General features: G+C 42.6%; 1 protein-coding gene across 1 annotated transcript in view; it reads left to right on the forward strand.

Annotated features, from left to right (window-relative positions):
- The window catches only part of map3k22 (mitogen-activated protein kinase kinase kinase 22), a 38,011-nt gene extending 13,808 nt beyond the window's left edge, over positions 1-24,203 (forward strand). Inside the window, 16 exon segments of the mRNA XM_056364243.1 lie at positions 2,674-2,777; positions 4,026-4,063; positions 8,130-8,229; positions 8,482-8,598; positions 8,993-9,107; positions 11,227-11,360; positions 12,302-12,375; positions 13,946-14,007; positions 15,580-15,651; positions 16,236-16,400; positions 17,832-17,980; positions 18,132-18,263; positions 19,426-19,555; positions 20,909-21,086; positions 22,023-22,224; positions 22,227-24,203. Of these exon segments, the coding sequence (XP_056220218.1) occupies positions 2,674-2,777; positions 4,026-4,063; positions 8,130-8,229; positions 8,482-8,598; positions 8,993-9,107; positions 11,227-11,360; positions 12,302-12,375; positions 13,946-14,007; positions 15,580-15,651; positions 16,236-16,400; positions 17,832-17,980; positions 18,132-18,263; positions 19,426-19,555; positions 20,909-21,086; positions 22,023-22,224; positions 22,227-22,472 (2,018 nt within the window). The 3' untranslated portion in view covers positions 22,473-24,203.
- Positions 24,204-24,316: the final 113 nt, after the last annotated feature.

Below are 24,316 nucleotides of genomic sequence, written 5' to 3' on the forward strand. Positions count from 1 at the left end.
ATCAAACCCACACAAGTAATAATAAATCTGTTGCTACATAAAGGAATTTTCTTAGCAGGTACATTCCTTGGCATGACAGGAAATACATATTGGGTTTCCTCTAATTTTACTGAGTTTTCTGTCACTTTGTTGCTTTGACATATTAAATCATCCAATATGTTGCTTGATTTGTCTTCATTCATTTCAACAATATCAGCCCTGTCTTCTCTCTGTTTTTACTATTTGCACTGTGGGCAGAGATTGTGGGTGTAACTTCTCTTATCACTATTCCTTTTTTTAGCTTCTCTGTTAGTGCAGGGAGTGTGCAGGTCAGTGGAGAGGAGAGTTACGTCATTCCTCACTTCACTCCTGCTACTATATTGGGGTTTGTCAAACAAAACTTTCACCTCTGTGGCTAGCTGTTGATGTCGTCCACCCACAGTTTACGTTAGCTCGCTTGCTTAGAGAGCTAGTAGAGAAAAAATATTTTTGTGAGAAAAACAGAAACTTAAAATTGCAGAAAGTTTAAATCATCAGAAATTTCTAAGTAATAAAGGATTTAGGTGTTTGGTCATCCAAATTAAACAAACATATTGTCTCACTGAACTCTCTATCTAGACAGATAGTTCTGGTTTCATGTGCCCAGGTTTTGAGTCATCACTGAAATAAGCAAATTCAGATATATTTCCCAGAGCTTATCGAAGGTCTTTAGGAAAATATTGGAAAGTATAAACCTAAATTGAAATAGATAAGGCAGATGTTGTGGAAAATCTTTAAATGACAGCACTTCATTACTATTTTGCTGGAAATGATTGCCTTTAAAGATTTATTCAATTGAATTCCTTCAATTAAGAAGGGTAGAACTACACTTACCTACTAATACATACTAAATTTTCAGATATGGGATCAACTGATTTGATCCATCTGTTTGTCATCAGGAGTGACTGACCTATTACACTGATCGGGTGTCAGCCTGATCATTCATTTGGTCACCGCTAACCTCATGTTATCTTATATGAAAGCGATCCTACTCAGTGTAGTATGCAGATTTTGAATTTAGGGAAAAAAGACTGGTAATTGTAATTGAGAGATAACCTGAGTTCAGGAAAAATTCAGATCGGGGCTTCCCTAATTTGTGTGTGTATATTAGTGTTTGTGGGTGTGTGTGTGCTGTGACCGCTGGGTGACCCCACCGGACTGGCCCGCTGTCGGCAAACAGCTGGCCACAAGAGCCACGCAGTGCGAACAAGATCAAATGGCATGTCAGAGCCCATCTGCTCCCTGTACTACTAACACACTTGCTATGTGAATGGCATTCCCAGTGGTCTTTCACGCACGCACAGATCCTTTTTATTTTCAAGAATGTGGTCTTTCCTGCAGGTGCTGTTTGTGTTGCATGCCACACACCTGGTCTGGTTTCCTATGAACGTTGCACATGTGTGTCTGTGTGTGTGTGTGTGTGTGTGTGTTTTTTATAATGAATGCACCCAGAACTCATCTAAGAGGCAGCCAGGAGCTGAGGTCAACAACCCCTTCTTTATATTGTAATCACTGCACTCAGATAATTGGTTCTATTAAAGTCTCTTGATATGGTAATGTCTGACATACTCATCTGCATGATTGCCCCTCTTACACATGAGAGTGTGGGTTATGGTGTTTGTGCAGGTGCATATGTGTGTGTTTGTGTGTGTGTGTATGTATGTGTGTGTGTGTAGCAGAAAGTGTGAAGTGAGAAATGAAGAACCATCTAGATGCTGAGCAAGGTTTTCATGAACACTACAGAGCTGACACCTTTTTCCTGTACGGAGCGAGTTCTGAATTGGAAACACACTCGCGATTCCTTCATCAAAGTCAATAATCGCTGCTCATGTTGGAGCCTGCAGCCGCTTTTCATTCAGAATCTGTCAGTGTTTGACAAAAGAAAACATCAGTCTTTGTCTGATTACAGGAGACCACATTTCAACTAAAGTAGTGTGTTCCTGAAATCTCTCCACTGATATAAAATGAAATGAAAAGTGCTTAATTACTGAGCTCCAGGCTACACACTCGCGACCAGATTGCCCTCTGCGCCAGGCGCTCGTACACACGCATGCTGCATTATTGAACACCTTTGCTCTTTCACAGCTTTTGTATGCAGAGTAGAGAGTTTGAGAGCAATCAGCACTGTGAGGTTTATCCACAGCATCAGAGAAATTCGCCTTACTCACACCTTAAATAGTGATAAAGATCGTACAGAAAAAAAACCCTCTATTTTCTAGGTGTCTTTTCTTTCCGTAGATAATATCTTGTTATGCTTCAGTAAGAGAGAAAGTGGATTCTCTGGATTCTTTCCATTACCAGATAATAGATGCTAGATTCCATTAGATTACTAGACTTACACAGATTGCATCAGAACAGGAAGTAACAGACCAGGTGTTGCCTCATTGTCTGGTATGAGCCGACACAAGCACTAAGGCAAGGCACATGACGAATGATGACAACCACACTTATCTTCTTTGGCCATTTTTACTTGTCCGTTACACTAAATGTCAATGAATGGTTACACGGGAAGCTCATTTCACTCATATAAAGTGAGCTTATACAGCTATAGGACATCAAACAGTTCAGACAAATCTATTTCAGTTCCTGCATTGAACCTCAAAGGTAGGAAAGTGGTTGCGTGCAGAATAACTGATGTGTGTCTTTTGTCTTTAGACGACGAAGAGGCGCTCAACTCCATCATGAAGGACCTGGCAGCCCTGGGTCGCTGCTACACCCAGCACAACAAGCCCAAGAACAGAACCTTACTCTACAAACAGGTACATGTGATTCCCAGTTTTCCACCACCTTTCAAGCCTACAGGGGTTAAATGTAGATCTTTGCTGTAGGAGTGCCGCTTTAAAGTAGTCACAAATTAGTTTAATGAGCCTGAGTTTACGCACAAAACCTCCGCCTCACTTCCTTTTCATTTTTTTTTCTTTTTTTTCTTTTTGTGCTGTACTGACAGTTTGTTGGGTGCCAAAGTCAGGTGAAGGTTGTGCTGCAGTTTGGGAGAGAATACAACTGAAAGCAGCTTAATCTGAGTCCAATAGGAGCATGTTGCCGGCGCTAATGTGACAGTGGACTGTATTTGCCACCATTCAGAATAACGAAATGCATTCAGAAAAGCAGAGGTGACACTTTGAGCCAAATCTGTGATTCGTCCACAGTTAAACCAAGTAGCTTGGTGCAGGTAGACACAAACAAAACACTGAAGTACTGACTGGTCTACTGTGTCAATTCAAACTCAACTCCCACAGAATTTATATTAGTGAATTTTAAGTATAATATTTGGAAAAATAAACATTGTCACTGGCAAAGAGGGGTTTACTATCTTCTTATGTCCACTAGTTATTAAATGGCCACAGTAAAGCAATGTAGAAACTGTTGAAAATAATGAACAGACACATTTTGGATGTCTTATCATTCCCCTTCGTGGTTTTTGTACACTAAAAACTTCAGTGCTCCCAGGATTTAATTCCTCTCAATCACCTTGTGCCTCTTTCTGAAGTCGTTCACTGGTGCGTTTGTTCCCTCTCTGTGGAATGATAATTGGCAAATCCTCTTAAAGCACCAATGTTTATGATGAGACATAAACAAACAGTGAGGAGCAGAGAGAGTTTCCGCTCAGAGTGCCGCTGTCCTCTGTGAGTTAGCTGCTTTTCACCCAATAGCCCTCGCTGATATGATGTCAGTGTAGGTTTATCACCATGACCTCATGCAGACTTGCAGGCTCCTCCAGATTCCTGCTCCCTTGGGTAATGACATTATAAATAGAAAACTTAGATTCTGTTATGCCATCCTTGTGAGTCACGTTGAAGGATAATGTTGCCTTTGTGCTGCAGAACAAAATTCAGCGACAGCAATATATAATAACATGTATCACTATAATGCTCTTTGTCACTTAAATTCCTTGCCTAGCTTATCACTTTCATTTATTCAGCAGTCTAAATCCCACATACAGCCATGAATCATTTTTAATTTCCACTTCCATAACTCCCCTCTGTTGTTATTTTTCCTCTCAACAGGATTTAAGAGTCAAGCTGGAGCATGAGAGAGAAAAACGGTATGTTGGAACCTCCGTATTGTTTTTTCTACTCCTCTGTCCAAGCCTTAACTCTTCAGGTCGGATCCTTTTTGTTATGCTTTGCCATGCCTGGGATTTTGTGTCTAGGGGAAATCACAGCTACATGCCAGAGTAGCATAAAGAGAGGGAAAATTCCTGCTTTGACATTTAGCCGAGGCCTTGTGTTTCAGACTCGGACAGGCCGTTTGAGAGGGGAGGGGAAAAAAGAGAGGGCCTGAGAGAAGGAGTGAGCGCAAAAGACAGCGGGAGTGCCAAGTGTTTCAGTTCAGTGTCCAGTGTTCCAGGCACACCCCAAATTAATTCTTCATCTTATGTGTTTTCTTGTGCTCTCCCTCTGTCCTCCACATCCTTCACCCAGCAGCCATCTGTTCTCCCTCACACCGCCAGCTTTAGAGTTGCTCAAGAGGCAGAGCGTGGTTACACTAACTCTGTCTGGAGACAATCTTACGAGCAGTCTTTCCACCAAGGTGCCTTACAGTTTGTTTACCACATTGGAGCACTTCGAAAGTGAGGCGACCAGTATAAATAAGGGTTCTTTTGAACAGGGGAAGCTTTATTTGGTGCTGAGCTTCATTTTGTCCGCACTAGGATTGGAGCTACATCAGTCCATGAATGGTTGCTGTATGATTCTCCCAGGACCTTGTCTGGCCCTTAGCTTTGCATCCTGGGAGAGGTTCAAGATCACTTACAGATTTTGTCCCCATGAAATCCTCATTCCACAACCCATAGAAAGAATAAAGTCAAAACAACTCTTTAGGGGGGAAATGACAAACACAGAGTGCACTGTTACAGTGGAAAATTATCAGGGGGAGACTGACCAGAACCTCCAAGAATAATTGCTTTGATTCGACAGACTATAGACCAGAGGAACAGGCATTGGTTCAGTGAGGGTGTGATTAGAAAGCCACAGGCTCACAGGAGTGAGAAAGAGAAGGGAAACGGCACGCTCCTGCAGCAGAATATGGCTTCACACTGGGCCTCTCACTTTTTCACAGCCCTAATTGGCTACTGCTGAGGAAGAGACGAGTTTTTCATGTTCCTGTCTCTCTGCGTTTCGGCCTCCCTCTGTTTCTCTGTCTCGCAGTCTTCCTCTCTTTCTCACGCGCTCCCCGCACACTGCACAGCTCTCTTGGAACAGGCAGACAACAGCTCGCTCTGGAAGACACCATTCATAGATTTTGAAAGACTTTTTTTTTTTTTTTTATTCATTTTTTATTCACTCTGTCAATTCACAACTGTCTCTTTCTCCCCTCTCTTCTCCTGTCATGTTGTTAGTTAGCTCGCTCCATGTTATGCCTGTCTGAGCTCCGAACTCTTTCACTTTGATTTAGGGGCCTGTTTTGGAAATCAATAGGATATCCTCAGTTTGTTGCCTCACGGGGGAAAATAATAATATCACATAGTAACATTAGCATGACTTGCATATTTATTTATTTAAAGCGGCTTTTATCAATACTTTTATTTTAACAGTGGATTACAGGACTATGTGTTTATGAAAAAAGTCACTTGTAGTGACGAATTATCAGCACACCCTGCAGTTCCTCTCAGCTGTACTGAGTGTTTTAGCTTCTTTCAGTTCATTGTTTTGGTTTTCCGGCCCACAACTATAATGTTGCGGTTCACTCTCTCAATTTACATCAGCAGGCAGCAGCTTTTTTAGCGGAAAAGCTTTGATAAAGCAGAGTGTACACTTCCTGCCCTGCACCAAACAGCAGACAGACAGCTAGCTGCAAACACATAAATAAAAAAAAAAGTAACAAAAAACTAAAAGGAGAGTGAATATTGGATTTACACAATTGTCAGGTGCACAGAAACATGATTCCAAATGAATGCTAATGCTGCTCTGTATCTTTTGGTTTAAATAGGCAACTGTACAACTGTAAACTCGCTAGCAAGTAAGACATCATCTTAAGATGTAATATTACATCAGTGTTGTGTTTACAGCTTGGTTCCACTTTAATGATTGTATGTGTAAGGATAAGCACATAGCATTGACCAAAGCTGCATAACATAGCATTTATAGTCTAAGCTAGCTAGCATCTTCCATCTCTGGATTTGCCTTTAGGCAAATACTCACAGTTCAGTAAGAAAATACATACAAAAGACATAAAACACAAGCAGTAATTCAATAAAAAATCCCTTAAAAACCTAATGAAAGGCAACTGGACAACTTTGTTGAGCCCTCCCCAAAAAACGGTTTCAAATTAAGTTATGGAACAAGAACTTCCTGCGCCTGATTATGAAGGCACTTAAGAGTAAGTTTAATATTTAGAAGTTTAATGAAATTCTGAAAATTTCCTTTCATTTTTGAGAACACAGTGGTGACATTTCATTGGCTTTTTATCAACAACAAAAAAAAATCTCTACTATTGTAATGTGAGTTGCAGCACCAGTGTGTATTACATGTTATATCCGAGCAGCGTCCGCAGCACTTGAGGTATTAGGAGTCCCTGAGTCAGGATAACCGTGTTGTCTGTTCACAATGGAATCAAATTGGATGGTCTCTCTTTTCATTGGCAAGCGCTGAAGGTTTAGGGCAGGAAATAGGAGCTGTGTCTCTCTCTTCCCCTGGCTCTGCCTCAGGGTCTCCTGCCAGAGAGTGAAGGAACAGAGCCAGACTTTTTTTTTTTTTCTTTTTTTTTTTTTCTCCGTATATATGATTGTGATTGCGTTCATGAAAGAAGGGGAAAGAGAAGGAGAGAGTGTGCTGGGATGTGCGGGGGCATTCGTTTCACAAAATCTGTGTGTTTTTCTGTGACTGAGTGTGTGTCCACATGCTTGCACAGAGGCAGGAAAGCCATATCTTTTGGAGCAGCATCCTCATACCCCCTCCTCCTCCACATCCCTCCAGCTCTTTATCAGACACATCATCGCAGAGTATAAACAGAGACGGAGAGCGTTTAGTTGTGCCGCTGCTCGGCTCTGATCTGCAGGCCTCCCTCTTCCCAGAATCCTCTCCTCAAATGAGCGAACCAGTGAGCAGTCATTAAGATAGGCAGAGCTTTGCCCTCTGATGAGGAAATGATGGGATAAAAACAAGTCCTTTATCAGGATACTATAAAGAGATGGTGGGCTGCGGATTCTTCAAAAGCAGAGAGTGAGGGGAGATAGACAGAGAAAAGAGGAGAAGAAATGCCATAGAGAATCTCTTTCTTTGTCTTTCCTTTATTTTCTCAGGCTGTCTCCTTTATTTTCTCTCACACAGTCTGTAAATATCTCCGCGTCTCTGTATCTTTCACTCTGTCACTCTTTAAAAGAGGAGGGAAAGACACACATCCTGCTGCTTTTGCTGCCGCTCCAGATTTTTTCCCCTTTCCTCTCAGGAAGTTTCCCATCTGCCTTTGTGCTGGCTTAGTGGAGAGGCCCAGTGGTGTTGAAACAGTGTCCGATGCGCACACTGATTGGGAAGCACACTCATGCATGTAGAGTTTTACAAACACACACGCATCCATATATACACGCATTACAAACACTCGCTGATAAGCTCGGACTCGGACAGACAGACCAAGTGTGCACACTCAGTCGTACACGTAGGCATACAGTAGATAAGATATTCATTTACATCAGAGGGGGTTGCTCTGGTGCGCTCTGTTTTCATTGCATTGATTAATGCCCTGTTAGCATCTTCGTTGCTCGGCTCACTCCTCTCCTTGACCCATCCAACCTGTCCTGTCCCTTTTTTTTACTCTTGTTACCTTGGAAACACGATCATAACATGGCTTACAAAGAGATTTCTTAGATGATCATCCAATCTAAACATATGTTCAAGAGATAATGGGTTGTGGAAAACCAGACAAGATACAAAGAATAGGAAAAAAAAAAGAGCTTTTCTTTTTCTTTTCCTACCCCTCCTTTTTTCTCTAATTTCTTCAGATTATTGTGAGCATGATGATAAAATTATAGCTAGAAAACTATGTGCACGCATGGTGTCCACTCAGTGGCTCAAGCTGAGCTTCTGAGTCTGTGCTCTGGAAATTTACAGCTAAACACGGCGTTAGCTTCTTTTTTACGACCTCTGACCCTGCTGCCCTTCTCTGCTTCCCAGAATCATCCCGTTCCAGAGGCCGCTAAAGATCAAGGAGCTGCTGCAGAAAGTGACCGAGGCCTTTGGCCAGCAGATGGACATGTTCTTTATGGAGAAAGAGGTAAAAGAACAACTGGTCAAAATCCTTGACTGCTGTTATGAATCTCATTTGCATTCAATTATGCAGTGTTTTGCTTTTTTTGAGTTTTTCCATTAAAATCCCTAAAGTTAGATTAATGACACTTTCACATGACAACAGTAGCAATATCTGCAGTGCGTCATGCATGCAGTGATGCATTTGCATGTCGTCATTATGGAACAATGGGGAAGGGAAAGGTCATGTGCTATATGTTATGTTTTCTTGTCCTTTCAGTTGCTGCTGCCCCTTAAGACCCAGGAGGACCTGGATCAGGCGGTGCTGACACTGGGCTGCAGCTCGGGGACCAACGGGTTGCTCAGGATACTGCTGAAGACCCCCAAGAACAACCATGTTAGTCCCTAACAATGTGCACTATGCTATGTAGATAGTTTTTAAGAGCAGCATCTGTACAAGCACATACAATGTATGTCATGATGTCATACAGAGATTCAGTCATTGTGCTTTGTCGCTGTGTAAATTGTATCCATAACAACCATGGTAAGAAGCAGGTGAAAGTTAGTCACATGCTGACGGTTTTTACTCAGCTGTGTGAAGTAGTCACACTGTGGAGACGAAATCGTCAGCGCCGCTGTTTGCTGAAAACAGTAACTTAGAGGAAGCAAACTTCATTCGCTGATGTGATGATGTAAATGGACAATGATGTAATGCTGCCCTCGCTTCCTCTTTCGATCCTGATTTCCCTTTCTCCCTTTTCTCCTACTTCCTATGCATTTCCCCTTTTTAGTACCTACAGGTGAACAGCAGGGACAAACAGAGCGAGATGAGATCATCGCGGTCACTGGGAGATTTGAAGGGCTCCCTGCTCAAGGGGTCAGAGAGGGTGCGCAAACACTCGACAGGTGAGCTGGCACAGAGAAATGCAGAATCACAGGCGAACTGGCTGATCAGAGGAGTTGTTAGACGCAGGTTCTACACATTTCTTTTTTTTTTTTTTTATCAATCAGAGTAGGAGGAAAGAGAGAGGATGCAGCAAAGCAAAAAAAGCACATCCAAATCTTGCTGACGTCAAGGTTTCTTGCCCCCCCCTGCTAAAACCTCAAGGGTGGCCTGTCAGTGTCCATTTACAACACGGAGTGATGCCAGTGTCATAGGAATGTTAATGGCAGGATGAGGGGTATGCTTTGTCTGGACAGAAAAATGCAAATTGGAGGTGAAAGTGACAACTTTAACAGCCAAAGAGAAGACAGGTCAAAGCAAGGACGAGTTTCTGCTCTCATACCAAGCAGCTCCCTGTTTGCATCCTCACCTTGATCGGTTAAGAGCTTTGATTCTGAAGTTGTTGTATTAAAAGTGGATGTTAAAGGCATAGTTTGACATCTGCCTATTCACTTTATTGCTGAGAGTCATATAGAAAGATTGACACAACTACTCGTGAATGTCGTTTGAATATAAATTTACAGCCAGCGACATGTTAGCTTAGCATAAAGATTGTAAATAGGGGAAACTGCTAGCTTACCTCTGTCCCAAAAGTAACAAACTCCGACTACCAGCAGTGGGCTACTACAGTTCACGAATTAACAATTTAAAGTAAATCTTGTGTGTTTCATTAGAAGAAAAGCCAAAGTGTGAAAATAGCATGTTGTGGTTTTTACAGCAGGTTATGAGCTCGACTATTTCTTGGTTTCCTACAGATGAAATAAATACATTGGATTTTTTTTTTTTTTTTTTTTTGAACCTTTGGACAGAGCCAAGCCAGCTGTTTCCCCCGTGTTTCCAGGTGGTTTGCCATTCAGCTGTAGCTTCATATTTAACCCAAGCATATGAGACGGGGTTTCAATCTTCTCACCTAACTCTTGCAAGAAATCCCAAAATGTCAAACTATTCCTTTAAGACAGATAAAGGTCCTTTTCTTGTCATGTCACACTTCACGGCTCCGTAACACGGCACACTCCAGTTCTGTTGTCCCTCCTGGCTTGTTTGGTAACACAGCATGAAGGTTTATTTTTGCTCTGCGAAATACTGAGCCCCTCCTCCCCTCCTCCCCCGTCTCCCATGTCTGAATCTTTTCAGTCCCCTTATATCAGGTCTATCCAGAAAGGTCAATGTTTCAGTCATATCTCGAGCTAAGACACATGCAGAAACAACCGGCGCTCACTTCTGCGTCGCATTTGCATTTTCACATAGCAGCTGAAAACACTTTATGATTGCTGTCAGCGCCAATCTTTCTCACGTAGCTCCAGTAACATCAGCGCTGTCACCATCCCGACTCATATAAATTGTATAGAATTACCCGCTCTCTGTCAATTCCCCCGCCAGCCGCGAGTCAGAAGAAGGAGAAGGCTGAAAGATGGAAGTGGAGGGAGTGGTGGCAGATGAAAGGTGACAGGAGAGCGGTCACAGTGGATGGTTGAGTGAAGATGTGATGTGAGCCCCGAGTACCTCAGTGACGTATAGCAGCAGGAGGGGATGGAGAGAGGGAGAGAGGCAGAAAGAAACTGATGTGTGAAGAGAAAGGAGTTGGAATTTTAGCTCTCTGTCAAAATTTAGACTGTTTACTCAGTCCCCTCCTATACGTCTTAGTATCCTGGCCCCTTTCTCAGTATCCCTGCCTGTGCAGTCAGCAATAGTCAGAGTTTCAGTAGGTCTTCTCAATGTGTCAAGGACGAGTGCTCAGTCTCCGCTGTAGCTCAGCTGAGGGGGGGGGGGCGTTTGTCACAGTAATTGAGGTTAGAGGTGGCGGCAGTGTGGTTTAGTAAATCATCTCTCGTAGTCCTGGCACAGTTGAACTTGTACCCATGAATAACACCGCAACGCTTTTTTCTCCCCTCTGCCCCTCGTTTTCATCTCTTCCTCATCTCTCCCTCATACGCCCTCCATTCCTTCTCGCCTTCACCTCTCAATCTCTCCTTTTGTTCTCCAACTTTTACATTTCTGCTCCCTTCTGTGCACCTAATCCCTACATTTCCCTCTTCGACTCGCTGCCTCCTGTTCTGGCTTTCCTCACTTCGCTTTTCCCAGGTTCCCTCCACACAGGTCGGACGTCCCCACCTCCAGGCAGCGTCCCCGAGGAGCAGCAGCAGATCGCCCGCCAGGGCTCTTACACCAGCATCCACAGTGAAGGGGAGTTCATCCCTGAGACCCTGGACCAGAATGTAAGAGCCTATGCAGAGGAAAAAAGACAATTAAAAAGCCTTATTATTAAACCAGGCTCTGGATAAACACTCCTTTATGATTGGCTGGAGGTGCGATTTAATGCAGTTCTATGTAAAATTTTCTTGTAATCAGTCGTCTTACTTCATATAACCAAACAAAAACTTAGCCTACTGTATCAACATGCTATAACTTCAGTCCATGTTGATGCACTGTAGTGACTTACTCTCATGACTTTGGCTAGCGACCCAGGCGTACACAGAAGAAATCACTTTGTGATGTGTGTTATTTTAACACAACAGAGGCCTGACTTCTTCTTTTCCTCTGTTGGACTCATTTGTAGTGACTTTGTTTGCATCTGACATGTCCATTATTTTTCACTGGGACATCTCAGGAGAGCCATGCTTGTCATGGCCACTTACCAAAAAAGAAAAGCAGAGGATAGTCATTCATTTTCAGACTTCTTGCCTGAGTCAGTCTCCTTTATTTAACTGTTAGTTGTTTAAAAGGAGAAGTTTACGGGGTTTTTTTTTAACAGGGATCGTATTAAGATCTTGTTTCCTATCATGTATTAATGTGTGTAGCACAAAAAAAGTTAGTCCTCCGCAACCAAGATAAATCATCTCTTAGAAAATAGGCAGGAAGAAACAGGGGCTCTGTTCAGCGGTGAGTGGACTGACCTTTTGACCATTTGTTGTTGAGATATTATCAGAAACGTGTCAGCAACACACACTTCTTCATTTATGACAGATTTATAAAACTTTATACAGTTTTTTTTTCTCTCATTATACCCATGAATGAAATACTGTGTTTTAATAATAGTAGTACACGAATGCAGGAGTTACTGCTCAGAAGAAAATGTACTGCAATTGTCGTGTCCCCCCCCCCCCCATGATTGCAAGCTCTGTGACACTTGATCTCTCTGTGTTATTATATCTACCAGATTTTGGATCCCTTTGGGAGCGCAGACAATTCACTGTCCAACAGCTGTCAATCAATAGATCAAGCACTTGACAGGTGAGTCATCATGAAGCATGTGTGTTTGATTTATGACCCCCGTCTGTGATGTACACACTCTTACTGCTGACTGGCGTTATTTGCAGAGATATCAGACTCGGTTTGCATCACAGCGTTGGGGCCCGTTAACACATTTGGAGTGTGTTGCAAACACACACACACACACACACACACACACACACACAGAAGCAACCCGAGGAGGTGTTAAAGGTTAAAAGCTGCCTGACCCTGCCTGGGCTGCCTATGTGGAAAAGGAATCAGGTCGCTTTGCTGTTGCCATGGCGACAAAACTCTTATCTGGACGCCTGGATTCCTCCGTTATCATTGGAGAGAGAAACAGAGACTGAGTGGGAGATGTGAAAGAGTGAGCAAGAACATGCTGAATGAGAGGGGAAAACTGAACCAGAAAGCGGTGAAAGAGTGAGAGTAAAGTGGAAGGGCTGAAGAGTGAAAAGATTGAACATGAATCATAGGGAAAAGAAAGTGAGCAAGACTTAGAGTTAGAGCAAGAGAGAGAGCAAGCGAGAGTAGGACGGAAGCAGCTCTACCTGCACGAGGCTTATCTGGGCTCCAGGCTGCAGAACAATGGCAGGAAACGAGTGCATGGAACTTTTCCCTGCGAGCGGGCATGCGTGCCCCTTATCCAGGGTCTCGTGGCCCCACGCCGCCCTGCGGTCAACAGAGACGTCACTCTCTTTCGGGTCGTCGGGGCAGGGCCGGCCACAGACGGCCAGGGAGAGTGGGAGAGTGGGAGGCTGGGGGTTGGATATACACAGACCAGTCAAAAGTTTTAGATCACTTCCATTTTACATTTGAAAGTAACACAGTGTGATGTCTCAGTGTACTCTGAAATGAACGCATAGAACAAAGAAATAATAACATTTTTATAAAAGGAATCATGGAAAATTAAATCCTAAATTTAATCTAAAATTTTGACTCATTCAGCAGCTGAACACAAACCAGATCCATGGGGTTGAAGTCTGGAGACTGTGCTCCTCTTCCACCGTCTGGTTCTTTTCTTCTAATCTTTGGGGTCATTATCTTGCTGCAGGATGAACCTCTGACCAACCAGTCTGTCACCATTCTGATAGAAATATACAGTAAAACACGCAGTACACTATTGTCCCAATGCAACATAATGCATCAGAGGGTGGAGTAACACAGTTTCTTCCAACACTCTCTTTAAACAGACAGAGGGTTTGTAAGTCATCAACCCGTAGGAACTGCTGGCATTAACTTTCAAAGCTTGAATGGAAATGAAATGTACATGATTTTTCAGTTTTTGGTGACCTAAACTTTTATTTACCTCGGGCAGTTTACTTAGCTTTGTACCATTTAAGGTTATTTAAGGTTATATTTATAAGGTAAGGGTTTTGAACTGCTCAAATTTCAATAAAAACTGGAAAAATGGGGGTGTTCATCAGCACATTTAATCATAAAATTATAGTTTCACTGCCAGTTTAGGAATTCAGCACCATGCACTTCACTTTCACTTTCTTATTGTTAATCTCAACTTTCAGCTTATCTCCTCTAATTCAGTACCTCCCCTCTTGTTCTCTTGTCATTTCAGCCCTCCTTTCTCACAGAACAACCGTGACAATAATTACCTGAACCTCAACTATGAATACAAAGGTAAGAGAGGAGAAATCTGCAGCCGTTCTAAAAATTGCTTCCCTCCCCTAGTGTTAATTTTCAACTCAAACACTACAGAAAGATAAAAAGAGGTGCAAAAAGCTTGTTCGTTATTAGAAAAAAGTTTTTGTCTGTTTGTATTTTTTTGTTCTGTGGTAATTATAGCCACACAATCAGTTTCACAGAAACAGAACTAAAAGCTCTGTTCCTGTAGCTCCTGATTACCTAAATACTAATGAGGAGGGAGATGATATTATTTGATGGTTTTATCTAGGAGTGCATACTTAAAATGAGGAATGGGTCATTGGAAGATATTTAATATATTGGTTATATTTCTTGTGTCTCATGAGGTGATGAAAGGAGCGCGATACTATCATAACTCTCATCACACTCTCCTCTGCGTAGCCTTTCTCCATCTCCATTCCCCTTTTGTGTCTCCCATCTCCCCTCTTCGTCTCCTTCCAGTTCCAAGTACATTTCTGTTTTCCTGTCTTTTCATGATCACTTCCCTGCACCGTCCCCTCGCCTCTTGATGCCCCCCTGCCCGTCTATTCCTTGTCCCTCGGGTCTCTATGTCTGTCCCCTTTCCTTCAGAACCCAGATCAAATAGAGCAGGATGACAGATAACGCCACACTAATCCTTGTGAACAGTGGAGCAGCTCTCCCAATCTGGTCATTTTCTTCTTCTCATGCGCCACCCCACTGCTGTAAAGTAAAAAGGGAGTGCTGCACATTGTATACACACACTGGGAGCATGGGAGCTTCATATAGCTGCACCAGCAGTACTGGAGGACTCCCTTGGGCACGCTGGCATGCACGTGCCTACACACACTCCCCTCCCTGATGTAAAGCTGTGTGGCCCTTCCTGCTGAGGGCTACAGTATTTGTTTACCATTCCCTGTGAGTAGATTTTTCCTCTCCATCCCGCGCTGCCAAACACAAAAAATAACTCCCGTCTCCATGGGATACGGCCACAAAAAAGGGGAGGCAGTCATCTGACAGAACAGCTGTTTTCAATTGCAAGTGGCTCCGCCGCTCTCCATTTAGTGTGCGTGTGTGTGTGTGTGTGTGTTTGTGAGAGAGTGAGTGTCAGTGCTCGCCTGCGTCAGCACTGCTCCCCACCTGCCTTTAGTTACTGCTCCACTGGGTTCAGAGCTAAGGCTAACCTAGCGTACATGAGCTGTTTTCAGTTTCTCTCTTGGCTGCAGTGAGGCGATACAACAGCTCTGTTCAGTGTGTGAAAAGCTGTCTTCCATTCTGCTGGTTTTGAACTTGACTTTGATTTGACATGCCAAGATGAGCAAAAGCAATGTAGTGTCTCTCAGAAGTTGAAATGTGAACTTCTGTTAGCCTTATTACACGTCAGTATGTCCGTGCAGCAGTGTCTCACCAGCTCGAAGCAATCAAACCTGCATTATTGTTTCTGAAAAGTGAAAAAAAGACTCACAGCTGTAATCTGGGAAGTATTGTAACTATACAATGAAAATTCAATGTATAAAACTCAATAATGTGAGTTGCTGAGGCTTTAACTACTTCCTAACTGACAGCTCTGTCTCACTGCTCCCTCTTCAGGTCGCCATGGGAAAGGAGGGACTTTCCCTCGCCAGTTCCAGTTGCCCAATCGCAGCAAGGATTATGGAGACCGTAAGAAACAACAACACTGTTATTACACAGATTAAACAGATATGTTACTGTGGTTCAAGAGGACAACACAGACACACACCACTTTTTAAACTCTAGATAGATAATATAGGATCTCATTCCTTACAGTGCCTCTTCCTCACATTCACTTCATTCTACTTCCAGATGAAATATTTTAGTTTTTCTCATCTGCTTTGGCACTTTCTAGTAGATAGTAGATTGTGCAGATTTGGTACACGAAGTGCTGGCTTGCTGTTCCAGGCAGCTGCTAGTAATTGCTTACTCAGAGGCTAACCTTGGCTAGCAATGATTTACGTTTCCCTGTGGTGAACCCGAACTTGTATAAAAACACAGCGCCCTGCTTCCTGTCTGAGGGGAAGTGGGACCGAGTGGCGAGAGGCACTCTGCTCTAGCTGGCCCTAAGTCTTGGCCGAGAGCTCGCTTTATGCACAACACCTGTAAAGTAACTTTGTGAAAACTGTGTAAAAATCATTCACAGTAAAAAAACAAAAAGTTGCAGTGGCCAGTGCATGTAAAGTCAATAATATGTCTCTTTTTTAATTTTTTTTTTATGTATGTGTTTTCAGGTCGTAGGACACTTCCCCGGAGCTTCATGCCGCAGGAGAACCTGTTCCAGCTGGTTCCCTCCAGTCGCACACGCAGTTATAATGGAGACAGTACGCTGCAGTACAGCGACCTGCGCTCGCTGGGTCGCACCACTGACAAAAGCTGCCAGCGTGGTACAGCCAAGTGTGAGTAGTTCTCCTAAAATCTTAAACACTTTGAAATCGAGGAACAGAGAAGCAACTAAGGAGTGGGGAGGAAAATTTCACCCCCCAAACACATAAACACTGTTAAATAAACTGTGTTTCTGGGCCTTTGTTGTTGATTGCTGTTGCATTTGTCTGGTTCCTGTGGATAATCAGACAAATTAAACCCCTCACTCTTAACCCAGAGACGTAAACACAAAGTTCAGGCCTGTTGTTTTGATCTGCATGTCAAGAGCAGAGCCGAACATCGAACCTCAATACTTTAGTGCCATAAACCTCATAATATAATATGTATATACAACCATATGTATATTGTATTCATTGTATGTCGAGTCGTCAACGTTTGCAGGCTTTGATAATAGATTTTCCTCCTACAACAATCTATCAATCGAGCTGGCAGAGAATAGTTAAAAATCGTTTTGATTTGATTTTGCCAGTTTTAAAATGCATTTTATTCAGGCATAGTTCATGTACGTTCTGGTTTTTACATGACATAAGTGTTTATAGAAAACATGGTTATATATCTCAAAGTAAGGGACTGAAAAGAGAATGTGTTTTTGTGGTTGCAGCACAAAATCCAACACCAAGGAACAAGGCAAACTGATGATATATGTCAGTGTGAGAGTATGTGAGGGTGGTGTTGTTCTTTGAATAAATTGCTTACGAAGGACAAAGTCAAACACACTGTAATGTCTAGAGTTTTAAATGTGTTACGCCGTTATGGAAAGAGATAAAACAGGGATAATCTCTTTTCAATTAAACACTCTATGGTTGTCAAACATGTTTTAGTTCTTTAGTAGTAGATGTTGAGAGGGAGGGAGGAAATAATGTACAGTAATACTGTACGTCACAGCAGGCAAAATTCCCCTCGTCACAGGCTCACTAATCACATCTGTCCTCATTCAGCATACGGTTGCTGTTTGCCCAGAAACTGTCTTTGTCATGAAATGAAAGCCCAGCTCAGCAGTCTGTGGCCGACGTGTCAGCCTCCGGTGTCCTTCTCACCCACACACGACCAAACCGTCTAACCCGGCCACAAAGACGCCTGTTAATACCAAAAACAAAGCCTCAGAGTCTGGGTCTGTGAGGATGAGAGTCGTTGAGATGATCTTTCTAGGTTTTGACAACTTTGTGTAGGCTGAGCGCGGTTTGACTCATATCTGGGGTTTCTCCCTCTGAGAGGGTCTGCGGTGGGAATTTATTGAACAACAACCCTGCGGTGGATTTGACGCCTGGTTTCAGTGAAGTTACTGTGCGAGTTACAGTCGGATTTTGTGGTGGATTTTGACGCATGCTTTAGAGTTAATGTTTGCTCAAATCAGTATATCAAAGTTGATCTGTCTGCCTCTGGGAGTTTAGCAACAAAATGAATTACTGGTGGGTTTTTCATAATCTGGTGTTTTGTTTCTGCAGCACCGCGGGCGCCAGTCAACTGGCGACAAGGAAAGCTCCTGGGGCGCGGGGCGTTCGGGGAGGTCTACCTCTGCTATGACGCTGACACGGGACGCGAGCTGGCCGCCAAGCAGGTGCCCTTTGATCCTGACTGTCAAGAAACCAGCAAGGTGAGAGAGAACAGCTCACATCTGTGTGGAATTAGTCACTGACTGCATGTAGTTTAGAGCATAAGACAGTGATTTCATGATTTGAGAGCATAGTAGCTTTCTGATGACCTCAATTCAATTCCTGTTTTTCTGTGGTTGTTTTTCTCTGCAGGAGGTGAATGCTCTGGAGTGTGAGATTCAGCTGCTGAAGAATTTACGTCATGAGAGGATCGTTCAGTACTATGGTTGTCTTCGGGACCTGGAGCAGAGAAAACTCACTATTTTTGTTGAGTTTATGCCAGGGGTGCGTACTCTGCAGGGCATGTCATTTGAATTGATCAAAGTCACATTGTCGTCGTGAAAGTTTGATGCAGCTATAATAATGAATAACGTCTGTGAATGTCAGAGTTTAAGTTGTTTTGGCTGCAGCAATAGGTACACAGACTTTTTTAAAACAACAACATCAAATCAAACCCATACAAGCCACATCTGCTAAAAACCAATTTTGAAATGTCACCAGCTGTCAACAAACATGTCCTCAGCGGTTGATGTCAGCAGAACAGCTCAGTTTATGAGATCATTTTCTCGCTAAATGAGCGTCTTAATGAGCTGCTGTCGCCTGTGGACCCTGTCCCTGAGCCTGTTTTTAATATTTCCTAAGCTTTTTTTTTTTTATGCTTTTTTTTTTTTTTTTTCTGAGTTGCATTGAGTGTCTTAGTCACACATTGTCTGGAAATTGGAAATGTTTATGTTTCGCTGGAAATCTGGCAGAAGCAAATGCGGAGGGGACAGAGCCAAGTTTGTGTGTGACTGCTCAGCACGGCTGCACCGCTGCGGTTGACCGATAACACTTTAGTGGCTCGAGGGGGTGGAAGTTGTGGGGAGGGGGGGTGGGTGGGTGGGGGGGTGGTCTGGCCTGGCCAACAGGGCCGGAGAGCTGTTGAGGTGTCTTGTTGACAGCTGAAACTGAAGCGGGAGAAGTTTTTGTTTTCACTGCACGAGAGTCCAAAAGTGCGTCACAGGTGTTACTGGATCAGGTCTTTGCTTCTGCAATTTCCTCATGAGGAAATGAAAACAGGAAATGAAAGGAAATGCAGGAGATTGGAGGTGTTTGGACTCAAAATCAAGCAGATTTCTCTCTGTGCATTGTATGTTTATTTGCTTGGTTATTGTACTTGAAACTTGGCTTGGAGTCTACATTCACAAAAAAGAAAAAAAAAACAAAACAAAATAAATCCTCTTCAGCTAAAACAACCACATTTTCCTTAAAATCACACCAGACACTGAACCATTTCACCTCCATCATGCACAACACTCCAAAATTTTTATTCACTACAGCTGTGACAGTAATATTAGCTGACAATGCAGCCAATATAAAGATCATAAATGCATTTCTCAACCTTTCTGAGTTCCGCTCACTCTCTCACTGGCTTCCTGTTTTTCTCTCTGTGTCGCTGTCTCTCCAGGGCTCAATAAAGGACCAGCTTAAAGCCTATGGGGCACTGACAGAGAAGGTGACAAGGAGATACACCAGACAGATCCTCCAAGGAGTCTCCTACCTGCACAGCAACATGATTGTACACAGAGACATCAAAGGTAACAGAAAGAGATAGCTTGCGAAGGTCAGGATAGGTTGTTAATTGGATTTATAACCAGCGCACACCCACACTTGAGACACAGTGTGTAAACAGCAAGTGAGACATCTTTACGGTTCATATTGCAGCAACTGTTGCTGAGGAAACTACAGATTCATTCATTTTATTCTCTTTGACATTTCCTCATTTAGTTATTCATCGTCTGCAGAATGAGCCTGGAAAAATGTGCTATTTTGAACTCCCCTTTGAGATATATTAGGCTTCATGCTGGTGAAATCGTCCAGTCTAAAAATGTTCAACACCGGATGGAAAGGCTTTAGTCTGGCTGCCCACAGCTTTGGGAGTCACTGCTTTGTTCAACCACGGCCAAGAAGAGGGAAATATACCGTCTGGTGGGGAAAAAAATATAGTATGTCTCACAGGACATAGCTGGGCTCTATGAGAATGTATGTGGGTGGGATTTTTCACTTATAAATGCTCTTCATGTGTAATATATGTTGCGTGCTCATCCCACCACACAAGAGCTCTTCTGTTTGCAGTAAGAAAAAAAAAAAGAAGAAGCTGTCAGCACATGCGGTTTTTCAGATGAAGCTTGGCATTGCAGCAATGACATTAGGCTATAAAGTTTCTGTGAATGTAATGTTTCAGAGAGCCAAACAAAACCTTAAATGTAGTTAACGTGATTTATTGGAGAGTCTCACATCCTCACGACAAATGTACAGGCAGTGGAAACAGATCGTTGAAGTGAGAAGTAAAGAGTGAAGGGTTACGGCTTTGGTCGTCTCAATCTCTTCTCGTCACCCCCGTGCCCTCTGGTGGGTGTGGAAAGTGAGTGTTGAGTGGTGTACATTAGTCACTGATCAAACAAGTAGAGCGTCTGAAGGAAATGGGATAGACACAGCTACATGTTGGAAAATTACTAAGGAAGGAGGCAGAAGGGTGCTGGGGTTCGATCCATGTGGAACAGACAGTTTATTCAGTATTTTATTTTTTCTAATTTGTGTAAATCCGGGAGGCATTTCCCCGATGTGAGAACAGTGAAAGAAAGATAAACTTCATCGTGTTTGTAGAGTTGAGTCAGCGGAGTATTTATATGAAGCTCACTGAACGGTATACTTTTGGCATTTTTAAAAATAAGTCTGCAAGTGTTCCATCAATCCCGGACTTGTCAAGCCATAGGAAAAGTCTGCCTTCCCCCTCAGGTTGCTCTGTCAGTTGAAGTGCTGGCACAGGCACTGTAATGGCCAACTGCATTAATTGAACTTCCAAACTGTCAAAGTACACCTTAAAGGATATTGACAGTCCTCGAGAGACTCTTGAATAATTCTGAGCTCATTTTGCTTCGTTCCACCAGGTGCTAACATCCTGAGAGACTCCTCGGGGAACGTGAAGCTGGGAGACTTTGGAGCCAGCAAACGTATCCAGACCATCTGCATGTCTGGTACAGGAATCAAGTCTGTCACGGGCACCCCCTACTGGATGAGTCCTGAAGTCATCAACGGGGAGGGATACGGCCGGAAGGCTGATGTATGGTAAGAAAAAGATCAGATGGAACTGTAATGAGGCCCAAAGGGGATATTAGACTGTTGCAGCACAAAAATACACATTAGTAAAGCAGTAAAACTATCTCTGTGGTTGAGTGGTAAAGCAATAGATTCAGTGGGAACAGTGTTGGAGGTATGTGTGCATGTGAGCAAATCCCTTTAAACATGTCAATACCACACAGAGCTGAATAAATCAACATGAAGTCCTGTTAAATATAGTGTAATCAAATGCAATAGCAAATGCATATCTTAGTTAGTTTTCTGAGATTCAACTGTGTTAAAGAAGTGTGAGTTATTAGCACTATACAGGAGACCTATAAAAATAAAACACATTAATATGAACATATGATATATGAATCAATAGATTTTTGTCTTTTTGGTCCTTGTTGTTAATTTCAAAATGAATGCTCTGTCCTAAATGCAATACAGATACTGTGCATGTAGCAACAAAGCCGTCCAGGTAGATAGGGGGTAAATCGAAGAACTTAATGGTGGTATGTGCTGTGCGCGAGCAAATGGTGGAGACAGTTGAGTCCAGCAAGTACACTGTTACTACAGCTGTCAAATACAAGACATAAACGCTAACTGAAATTTGTATTAGAAAACAGAAATATTGGCTATTAAATACTCCATTCGTGAAGCTCATAATGTTCACTGTTCCACCTATAGGGGAGATAACACGATATACAGACTGCTATGAAAAAAAGGTTTAAATCTTAAAAATATGGTTGACAGTCATAAATCAATGAAAAATTCATAAAACTAAAAAATATTTGTAATGTTGCTGTGTAAAACGATAAAGATCCCATGATATAAATACACATGCCTTCATGGATATTAGGCTATGGTAATGTACAGTATTAGTCATGTTGGATTATATAAGATGTACTGACAATCAGCTCTGCTGGATGCTCTTTTCCTCAGGAGTGTTGCTTGCACTGTTGTGGAAATGCTGACCCAGAAACCTCCTTGGGCGGAGTATGAGGCCATGGCGGCCATTTTTAAGATTGCCACCCAGCCTACAAAGCCCATGCTTCCAGAGGGTGTGTCCGACGCGTGCAGGGACTTCCTGCGGCAGGTGTTTGTGGAGGAGAAGTGGCGGCCCACTGCAGACGTTCTGCTCAGCCACCCGTTCGTCCAGGGCAGCTTCTGAGGCCTAACGGACCCCCTTCCCCTCCCCTGCCTGCGAGGCCTCCATGGCCCCGGTGCCTCCCCTCCTCTCCGGCCCGCCCCGTCCCCAGGGCCCCCCCCGTGTCACCAGGCTCCAGGACTCAGCACCACTCCAACTTCCTGCCCTGTCATGTATCACCAGTGTCTGCCTTGTCAGGACCCCTGCATTTCTCACCAACTAGCTCAACCCGGATAATTCACTGAGAGGCCAGGTTGACTGCTGTCAGATCTCCAGAGTCCTCAAGGCATAGCAGCGAGTTCCCTCAGGACGGGACTGGCAAGAAAGCACTTAGCAGTCTCACAAGCAACAGAATGCTTTGTTATATCGAGCAGGAAAAGTGACCCACGTTAGAGAGAGAGAGAAGTGATGTCTCAAGTTTTCTGGGTCTTTACACTCATCTACTGCTGCAGAAAACAGTGTCCAGGAATGGCCAGGCACCATGTAATTGTGACTGACTGGTGATTTATCACATCTGATAATACTGTAAGTTACTCATCAGTCGACGTTAGCTGTGAGTGAAATTAAGATGGTAAAATATTTTTATATGCCACATGCAAAGTCATCTTAGCAGATGAGTTTTCTATTGTCACCTAGAAAAAATGTAAATGTATTTTCGTCAACGCCTTACAATAAGAATTTGTAAGTAAGAATGTCTTTTTTAACATCTTAGAGGGTTGTATTACCCTATTTTCATAGCACTCACAACCCCATTTAGAAGGACTGTCAACATTGCACTTTTGATATCATGCATTTAAATATTTCCAACATGCAGGATAATCAACTGAGGAGATATTTTTCTATTTGATGCATTTTTTTATATGATTTCATAAAGAACAAATTGTGTAGTTTGTTCCAATGTAAAGAAGAAAAAAACCAAACTTTTGCATTAGTGTGCAATGTCTGTTAAGCAATACCAACAGTACTGTTGGAGTCTGTGACATCCATTCCAGCGTCCCATGCAGTGAGCCTTGTTCCATTCAGAAAGGCCAAAGAAAAGTTGCAGAGACAGAAGCTTTCATGGATATTAGGCTAAGTTAATGTACAGTATTAGTCTTGTTGGATTGTTTTGTCACCTCAGAGCCCTGTAGCCTTGTCTATGTTATGGCAGCTTTGTGCACAGTAGACTGCACAGACCAAATCAGATGCATTGACATCACATTATGTTGCTATAAAAAAAAGATCGTGAAATTAGCATGAAGGAAGCATCCCATTTACATTTTTCATTGTAAATTCAATATGAATCCAGTCACCCCATGCCTTTACTTTGCTTTTCACACTATACGAATGGGTCACTTAATGACCACTTGACAGCACAGCTTGCTATGTGTCATGTCATGTGAGATAAAGCATAATATAAGTTGCCAAAAAGGGTCAAGTTGGAAAGACGGGGCTAAATGCTGTATTCTTGTAAGTGGAGATGAGATAAAACTTTGGGGGGATTGATGTTGGATGTGTAGTGGCTAGCTGTAATACAGTGGCACTTAACGGATGATCAAATCTTTTTAGACCTTTGTCAGTGCCTTATCTGATTCTGCTTGTAAACACAAATGTTCACTGCCAAAGCGGGAAGCTTCTTAATAAAGTGAGCAGCTGTTCAGTAGAGAACACACACAACAATTGCTGAAGTTGTTTTATATGGAAAAAAAAGATTATACTGTAAATACATATTGTTCTGCACTTTTGTATGAAATTTCTTTTACATTATATACAAATCTATTTGATGAAATAGCTACGTTATACAGTAGATTGTACTGTGATTTAGACAGGAGGATGTATGATTGTCTCTTTGAGAGCTGTTAGGCAGTATGAAAAGGCTGGGAGGCTTTTGATTGGGACAGTCTGTTTTGTCTGAATGACAAAGCCTTGAAACATGAAATGTATCAAGTCGTTGATCTTTTGTACATTTAACTTAATAAATCAAAGGTCTAAGACTATTTCCTGAGTGATTTTATTCTGTCATTTTCTGATCGAATTTCCCCACACCATGCTACTGTCTTTGTTTTAACCATTTTTAACTGATATTTCTATTATTAAATATAATTGAATT

This window comes from Seriola aureovittata, chromosome 20 (genome assembly GCF_021018895.1).
Source record: "Seriola aureovittata isolate HTS-2021-v1 ecotype China chromosome 20, ASM2101889v1, whole genome shotgun sequence".
In the NCBI taxonomy this organism is placed as follows: Eukaryota; Metazoa; Chordata; class Actinopteri; order Carangiformes; family Carangidae; genus Seriola; species Seriola aureovittata.